The 9498-nt window shown below is 35.4% G+C and overlaps 1 protein-coding gene across 7 annotated transcripts in view; it reads left to right on the top strand.

The window, feature by feature from the left end:
• The window catches only part of DRAM2 (DNA damage regulated autophagy modulator 2), a 29770-nt gene extending 21762 nt beyond the window's left edge, over nt 1-8008 (top strand). For 6 of the 7 annotated variants that reach the window (XM_019956867.2, XM_019956868.2, XM_070785943.1 and 3 more), the window contains 4 exons: nt 3334-3511; nt 4035-4117; nt 4743-4835; nt 5356-8008. In XM_019956867.2, coding sequence (XP_019812426.1) covers nt 3334-3511; nt 4035-4117; nt 4743-4835; nt 5356-5463 — 462 coding nt within the window. In that variant the 3' untranslated portion in view covers nt 5464-8008. The remainder of the gene's footprint in view (nt 1-3333; nt 3512-4034; nt 4118-4742; nt 4836-5355) is intronic. The other variant, XM_070785946.1, reaches the window with a different exon arrangement.
• The last annotated feature ends 1490 nt before the right edge of the window (nt 8009-9498 follow it).

Consider the following 9498-nt stretch of genomic DNA (forward strand, 5'->3'; position numbering starts at 1 on the left):
CGCTCAACCTTTATCTTGTTCATATTTTTCAGTCAAATATATGTGAGAATATTTTTAAGGAGAAAAATCCTGCTCTTAGCCCTGTCAATTTCACTTTTGCAGCCTGTATCCATATATACTGGTAAATTCACATGAACCAAGAAGATAATACCATTTTGTATTGATTTATGGGTGCTGAACTTTTTTTTTCTTTGTGACCCGAGGTGATAGTAACAATGATTTTTTCCCTTCCCAGTGCTCATAACTTACTGCCAGTTAAAACATCCCAAACCTTATCAAAGTAGCACTTTCTCCAAAGGAATCCAAATAACTTGTTATCTTTATTTCTTTATACTTGAGACTTCTTACACCTTCAGCTAAAAAAAGTAGACTGTATGTGAATTAGCATAGTTGATTGTAGAAGGAGAGAACCAACCCCTAACCTAATCTCTCTTTTATTACCTTAGTCATACCCTCTTTTTTCTTTTAATTTAAATTTTACTTTTTTAATTGTAATGTAATTGGTTTACAATGCTGTGTTAGTTTCTGCTGTACAATGAAGTGAGTTAGCCATGAAAGTGTAGTCGCTCAGTCATGTCCCACTCTGTGACCCCATGGACTGTATGTAGTCCACCAGGCTCCTCTGTCCATGGAATTCTCTAGGCAAGAGTATGGAAGTGGGTTGCCATTCCCTTCTCTAGGACATCTTCCCAACTCGGGGGTCAAACCCAGGTCTCCCGCATTGCTGATAAGTTCTTTACCATCTAAGCCACCAGGGAACATATCCCCTCTCTCTTGGACCTCGCTCCCACCTCTCCTCCTCGCCCCTGCCGCCCCGCATCCCTCCCATTTAGGTCATCACAACACCAAGCCGAGCTCCCGGTACTATACAGCAGGTTCCCATTAACTGTCTGTTTTACACATGGTAGTGTATATATGTCAATCCCATTTTGTCTCAGTTTCTCCTACCTTCCTCTTCCCTATTGTGTCTACGTGTCCATTCTAGATTCCATATATATGTGTTAATATACGATATTTGTTTTTCTCTTTCTGACTTATTTCACTTGGTATGACAGACTCTTGTTCCATCTACGTCTCTACAGGTGACCCTGTTTCATTCCTTTTAATGGCTGAGTAATATTCCATTGTGTATATGTATCACATTTTGTCCATTCATCTGTCAGTGGACATTTAGGTTGTTTCCACGTCCTGGCTATTGAAAATAGTGTTGCATGAACACTGGGGAGTCATACCCTCATACCACGTATCTTGTGTGGTATCTTGTCAACCAAGTGACACAGACAGCATCCGTTTAGAAAACTGTATTAAGTTGGTACAAAAGTAATTGTGATTTTGCATTGTTGAACTTTGCTGTTTGTTATTAGAATACATTGTTAAGTAAATGTGATTATGTTATACACTATTTTAATGCACATTTTTCACTTTTTTTTTTTTTGCTCATGACTTAGTACTTGCTGTTTATTTGTATATTTATTTTAGACTAGGGAAATGATGTTAGATGAAGCAAATTTGAACAATTTTCTTATTCAAGTTCAAAATGGGTCATAAAGCAGTAGAGACAACTTGCAACATCAGCTCATTTCGTCCAGGAACTGCTAAGGAACATACATTGCAATGGTGGTTCAAGAAATTTTGCAAAGGAAACGAGAGCCTTGAAGATGGGGAACACTGTGACTGGCTGTTGGAAGTTAACAACAACCAATTGAGAGGATCATTGAAGCTGATCCTCTTAAAACAACACGAGAAGTTGCCGAAGAACTCAGTGTCAACCGTTCTATTGTCGTTCAGCATTTGAAGCAAATTGGAAAAGTGAAAAAGCTCAATAAGTAGGTGTCTCATGAACTGACTGCAAAAAAAAAAAATCATCATTTTGAAGTGTTGTCTTCTCTTATTCTATGTAACAGCAAACCATTTCTCAATTGGATTGTAATGTGCGATGAAAAGTGGATTTCATACAGCAATGGGAAACAACCAGCTCAGTGGCTGGACTGAAAGGAAGCTCCAAAGCACTTCCCAAAGCCAAACTTGGTCATGGTCACTGTTTGGTGGTCTGCTTGCTGCCTGTTTGATCCTCTACAGCTTTCTGCATCTCAACGAAACTATTACATCTGAGAAGTATGTTCAGCAAATAGATGAGATGCACTAAAAACTGTAATGCCTGCAGCTGGCATTGGTCAACAGACAGGGCCCAGTTCTTCTCCACTACAGCATCCAACTGCACATTGCATAACCAACGCTTCAGAAGTTGAACAAATTGAGCTGTGAGGTTTTGCCTCATCTGCCATGTTCACCTGACCTCTCGCCAACTGACTACAACTTCTTCAAGCATCTCGACAAACTTTTTGCAGGGAAAATGCTTCCACAACTAGCAGGAGGCAGAAAATGCTTTCCGAGAGTTTGTTGAATCTCAAGGCAAGAATTTTTATGCTACAGGAGTAAACAAACTTATTTCTCATTGGCAAAAATGTGTCATTGTGATGGTTCTTATTTTGATTAATAAAGATATGTTTGAGCCTAGTTGCAGTGGTCCAAAACCGCAATTACTTTTTCACCAACCTAATACTTCAACCAAAGGCTTTGATAATAGAATTTTTGGGAAGCTACTGTCATCACTTTTAAACAGGGACATATATAGTAAAAAGTGAAATGTAAATAGATATTAATGAGAGTAAGGCAAAGGAAAACAATAATTCAAAAACAAAGAGTAAGGTAACAGAAAAAATTTGCAGTTTATGCTAATCTCTTGTATAATTTATCAAAACAAGTCAAACTAGAAACAAGAATGTTTTAATTTCTTTAACCTTTAAATTGTATTTAGATTTTATTTAAATTTAAGTTGACACTCCTTGCCTCCTGCATTCCCAACCATCCTAGTTCTCTTTACTTTGTTCTACTCTTTTTCTATAACCCATATCACTATTTAACATATATGGAATTATTTCTAAAGTTTATTTTTTATTGTTTGTGTTCCTTCACTTGAATGTAATCTGTGAGGACCAAATTTTTATCTGATTTGTTTACTCATATATCTGAATGCTTAGAACAGTAGCTTGACACATAAGAGGCACCCAAATAAGCATGATTAAATGAGTAAATGAGTAATTACTATATGTTTTCACTAGTGGCATATGAAGTAATTTGGATGACTGTAATTTTCAGGTTTATTCTCAGTACTGAGAGAAAATTATCTCAGGAAATAATCTGTAGACTCTACATAGCTTTCCTACTCAGTGAATGTCCTGTTGAATTTGCTGGACTTGTGTTTTTAAATATTGTGTTTGTGATGCTTTTGGTGTTTCTTTTATTGACTTATTTCTTCCTTTTACCTCTCAGAAAACCACCTTTTTTGCTGTACATGTGTGTGGAGCTGTGCTCACATTTGGTATGGGCTCATTGTATATGTTTGTTCAGACTATCCTTTCCTACCAAATGCAGCCCAAAATTCATGGCAAACAAGTCTTCTGGATCAGACTGTTATTGGTTATCTGGTGTGGAGTAAGTGCATTTAGCAGTATCCTTTGCTGTAAAATGTGGCTACCCTTGAAAGGGAACTGAACAACAAAATTTAAGTGAACACTGTTGACATGTTGTAAACAGGCCTTTTGTGGGCGAGCTTCTTGGTTTACTAAATCCTAAATTAATTTGAATCGTGAAATTCAAATTTTTACTTGGGACATGGTAACTGAGTGAGAAGCAAAGATAATGTCTAGCCTAATCATACTCACTTCAAAGATAGGAAAGATGAGTTGATTCCCTCCTTAAGAACAATTGTGTAGCAAAGCTTATGATAGAACTAAGAATTTATTGAGCAAAGAGAAACTGACTCTGCGAAGCATTTTATAATAATATGGGCACATTTTAAATTTTACTAATGCCATGTAATATGAAGTCTTTAAGAAAATGGTTTTGGGCCTTGGAAACAAATATATGTGTGATCCTTTTAGATCTTTGAAGATATTTGTTTTTAATTTTGAGTTTAGCTTAAACTTAACATGTCTTCCTTGAGATTCTTCCTTGACATTTCTTTTTAATAGTGCTGACTTGCTCATCACTTTTGTACAATGGCAGTTTTGGTGCTGATATAGTACAGAAACTCCATTGGAACCCTGAGGACAAAGTAAGAACTGAAATAATTTACTAGATACTCCTAATCAGAACCCATATTTTAATGCTCAAAATGTAGTATCAAGTTTGTCATGGGCATTTTTTGCATGTGTGCATGTTCAGTTGCTCAGTCATATCCAACTTTTGGGGACTCTGTCGACTGTAACCTTCCAGGCTTCTCTGTCCATGGGATTTTCCAGGCAAGAATACTGGAGTGGGTTGCCATTCCCTTCTCCAGGGGATCTTCCTGACCCAGGGATCGAATCTGCATCTCCTGCATTGCAAGCAGATTCTTTATACCACTGAGCCACCTATTAATCTGAGCATTGTTTACTTAAACTTTTTTAGTGGGATTTAATGGCTCATGACTTTGGAAAAGGCAGTAACTTCTTGGTTGTAGAGTTAAGTTCTCCTGTTCTTAGTTATTTGAATGAAAATTTTACTTGCTATAAATGAAAATGTGATAGATCATTTAGGATGTCTTTAATGTCCACCTTTAATTCTAGAGATATGTCAAATAAATCAGGGGTTGATATTTCAGAATACTGATTGGTTTATAAATATTACAGGTTTTTTATTTGAGGTCATATGAATGAAATTTCACAGAACTGTTTTTTTTGTTGTTGTTGTCACTTAAGGGTTATGTGCTTCACATGATTACTACGGCAGCAGAATGGTCTATGTCACTTTCCTTCTTTGGTTTTTTCCTGACTTACATTCGTGATTTTCAGGTAAGAAAATGTAGAATTAGATATATGCTGTCAAACTTCCTTTGGTGGAATAAGAAACTTTCTATAGGCAACTCTCTCGCTTTTTCAAAAATTAACTTCTTAAGCAGTGAGCCAGAAGAGGAGCTTCTAACGTGATTTGTTTCTGTGCCTTGAGAAATAGTGTTCTGTTAGCAAGGTTAAGCCTTGAAAATAGGGTTGTAAAACAATTAAATTTGCAGATATTCTCTCAGAGTTTTTATCAACTCAGGCTACATTTATATAGGCCATCCTCCACATTTAGTTTTATTGATTCTTCATAGAAACCAGAGAAAACCAAAGAACTTCTGAGGAAAGAAGCTTATTTTTCATAATTCTGTTTGTACTACAGATGATACTTTTGGCAGTACAACAGCCATCTCTCTCTTGTTCTTCATTAGAATTGGTTTACATTCTGGATCCCAAGATATTCCCAGAATATATTGAACATGTGATCTGTCTTTAAGGAGCAAACTTCTGTATGTAATTTTCTTTTCTGTTCCAGAAAATTTCTTTACGGGTCGAAGCCACTTTACATGGATTAACCCTTTATGACACTGCTCCTTGCCCTGTTAACAATGAACGAACATGGCTACTTTCCAGAGATGTATGATGAAACGACAAAATATACCTTTGGTGATTATGATTCTCAGGGATTGGGGAGATATTCATGAAAGTTACTTATTCTGCTCTGAAGTTTTCAACCATTTAATCAAGGCTGACTGTGACATGAAAGAATCCCGATAATCAAGAGACATGAATTAAGACATTTGATGTTGTTTTAAAGGACATCTTCAAGAGGATCATGTAAAAACATTTATGCCTATACTTTTTTAGCCCAGAAAGTATAACCAAAGGACTACAACATTGTATATTTTTTTTCTACTTTTTTTTTTTAAAGAGAAACAACCAGAACTGCACCAAGCAGTCTGCAAAATCCAACTTTTCACATTTTTAAAACCATTAAAACTCATGATTTGTTCGGAGCAGTTATGTAAGAGAAACATTTCAGGACCCCAAATAATCAGCAATGCTCAACAGCTCCTTTAGAATTGGGTTTTGAAGTAATAGTTTTACCATATTAATACATTTCATACAGTCTTTATAAAATTTATTTCTTCTGGAATCCAACTTTAAAGGGAAGTAGACCTGAATTCACATGAGCACTTTAATTGCTTAAGCTTTGCACAAGATATTCTGTGGATATTGATTTGATTGCTGCCACAAGGCCAGATACTATGCTAAATGGTCTGTCACACCTGCTCGCTCGCACTTGTTTCATGAAGGTTAGTCTCTGATGTGAAACTTTAATTACTAATGAATGAAAAAAAACAGCTATAGGTAAATGTACTCCAGTTACATTTTGTATAGAACAGTGATTAATGTTCCGACACAAGGCTGAGAAGTTTCTGAATAACAGCAAGTATAATTAATGTAAAAGTCACCTCAAACTGCACTCAAGAATTCATTAAGATTTCATTTATAGCAAATTATAATTATTTGAAAAAGAAACCTTGAACAGATGTTGGACCTTTTTTAATGGGATGTGATCTTTGTAGAACCCCAATTCTAAAGGATAGAAACAGCAATCCAGAAAAACTAGGTGTAGAATAATGATGATACATGCACCCACCAAAATAATTTTGTTTCTCTCTGGACATGCAAGTAATTGGAGCACTTCTACTTGAATCCTTATCTGTGCAGATAAAGAATGGTTTACAGATCCCAGATAAAATTCAGAAGAAGAAAACACTCATCTGTAAGGTGCCCAGTGATCAAATGATTTGCAAAAGAATCTCTGAAGAAGATTAACAAGGTTTTTCTTTTTAGAAGAAGTGGATCCATAGCCAGAATAAAAGATGGTAAGGAAAGGTTTAAAGTGTAAGAGAGAGCAATTAAGGGAAGATGGTTATATGGTAGAACCATAGATCTCAATTATGAAAAGCTTGCTGGTTGTAAAAAGGTAAATGTTTCTGAAGACTTCTGTACTTATAAGATAGAAAATGGAATACAATACTGTTTAGCTATATAAAGCAACAGTGAACATGGGAAACATTTCAGTAAACACTGGTTGATATCTGACATCACTGAAAAAAATTTTCAGTACAAACCGTGAAACGTCTTTTTAATGCCTCTGAAAATCATGATTTTCATCATGTGCAACCACATCATGTGCAACCACATCTGTGAAACAGTATCTAGTCCTGACTGCTGTCCCTCAAGGAAGCTGTAATCTAAGTTGTGAAGGACCACAGTATGGTAAGAAGGAAACAGATAAAATCAAAGGTCGTAAAATTATAGTTTATGTGGGGGCAAGATGGCACAGGGAAGAACATGGACTTGTGCTTCCATATTAGAACTTAGAGGTACAGTAACAACTTTAAATTATTTTAAAAACAAAAAATATTACTTGAATAGTATTTTAATTTCATTATTTAACTTTTACCCTTAGAAATAACATGGGCTGAAAATATGAATAAGTTTAAAAAGAGATTATAAATAGAAATTTTTGAATGTGCCTTCATCCCTTATCTTAAGCCTGAAGTAATGGAAGCTAACCATACCCTCCCTCAAAGTATGCCTTGCCAACACTATCGGATAGTAGTATTAATAGCTTGGATGAATGGGTAAGGTAGTTCAATTAATTTGGTTTTGAATGTAGACTTTTGAGAATAGGAGGTTAAGCTGACAAAATCAACAGATACTGTTTCCTGAGTTCTTAAAGACACGGCAAGACAACATTTCCCTTTTAGTCAAGTATAGGCAAAAGAATGAATTTTAGTCATGAAGTGTAAATGAAATGGATGTGTCTATTTCAGCATTATGATTTTGAAAAACAAGAATGCTGTTACCCAGTTTTGTCTCCTTACATCAGTTGCTTATTGATGAGAACAGGGTTTTAGGAGATGGCAGACTAACATGTAGGAGCCTGAACTAGTTCTCTTTTAATCAGCTTTTAGAATATCAACCTAGATATCTAATATAATGTGAGAACTCTTTTTAATTATCCTGTTTACCAAGATTATCCGTTTCTAGAATAGTGTCATGCTGTAAATATTCAGTGGATTTATGAAAGAGAAAGACAACTTTTCTTGTGCAGTGTTCTATACAGACTTGCCATGAAATGAAATTGAATAAATGTTGGATTACTGCCCTAATATTGTCTTTTTTTCAACCAACCAGAGTGCTGGTTTTTAAAACAGTGTATTTATTAGGAAGGTAAGAATGTAGAATAGATCTAAGACAAAGGAAAAGTCTTTCTGAGGCATTATTGGTCTTACCAATGTAAACAGTTGTATCCTCCACAAGGCATGGTAATTTGAAATACAGTTTATCTGAGAATTCACCTACTCAGAAGACTTGAACGGAATACAAAGAGAATGCCTCAGAAATTCTAAAATATACAGTTGGAATGTAGGGCAAAGAGAAATTCCCCATGTTTGGATAACTGGCAGCTCAAATGAAAAGCACAAGGATTCCCGTAGAGTCACGTGAATCAAACTAGCAGTAACAAAGCTCGTCTCCACCTCAACTGTAAATCATGTTAACTAACCTTCCATTCTATATACCTGACAAAATAGGCATTCCCCTTTTGGGAGGCAACTGCCGTTTTTAATACTTACTGTTCTTTTATAGAATATATACAGCATATAGTCAGAACTTATAAAATCATTCAAAGGAGCAGAAAAATTTGATACAGACAGGAAATTGTTAATAAAAGCAAACTCAGAGATTGCTCAGGTGTTGCAGTTATCAGAGGGAGATACCTATGATAAAAGTGCTGAAGGAGCTAGTAAAAAGAGTAGAAAACATGCATGAAAAGGGGGGATTTCAGCAGAGAAATGTTCATTTAGAAAGCAAAATAATTCTAGAATATGATATGACTATGCAGAGGAAAGGATGTAAACTAAAAGATAGTGCAATTGAAAGTATAAAAGCTGGAAACCAAAGAAAAAAGCAAAAATAAAAAGAATTGAATGTCTGAGTTTTGAAGGCAAAATTAAATGATCTTAATCTTATAATTGGGTTTCAGAAGATAAAAATGGTACTGAAGAAATATTTGAAAGATATTGACTGAGGACATTTGCAAAGTTAATTGGAAATTAACAGAAAATCAACAAAATCAAAAGTGAGACTTTGGGAAATTATAAAATTAATAAACACCTAGGCCGACTGATACACTGTATTGATTGATATTTCCCGCAAAGTCACATCCATCCAGAACTTCAGAATGTGACCTTATTTGGAAATAGGATATTTCAGATGTAATAAGTTATGATGAAATTGACAAGGTAATTGTAAAATTTGGAAATTCACAGCATCTGAAATAGTCAAAACAATCTTGAAAAGATTACATGTCTTAGGCTGTCTGGTTTCAAAATGTATTATAATGTTACATTAAAACAGTGTAGTTATTGACATATGTTATGCTATGCTAAGTCACTTCAGTCGTGTCCGACTCTGTGTGACCCCAGAGATGGCAGCACACCAGGCTCCTCCATCCATGGGATTTTCCAGGCAAGTGTACTGGAGTGGGGTGCCATTGCCTTCTCCGAATTATTGACATAAAGATAGACCAATATACCAGTAAAATGGGATAGCATCCAAAATAGACCGTACCTACATAGTCAGTTTATTTTCAGATGGA

This window comes from Bos indicus, chromosome 3 (genome assembly GCF_029378745.1).
Source record: "Bos indicus isolate NIAB-ARS_2022 breed Sahiwal x Tharparkar chromosome 3, NIAB-ARS_B.indTharparkar_mat_pri_1.0, whole genome shotgun sequence".
NCBI classification, from domain to species: domain Eukaryota; kingdom Metazoa; phylum Chordata; class Mammalia; order Artiodactyla; family Bovidae; genus Bos; species Bos indicus.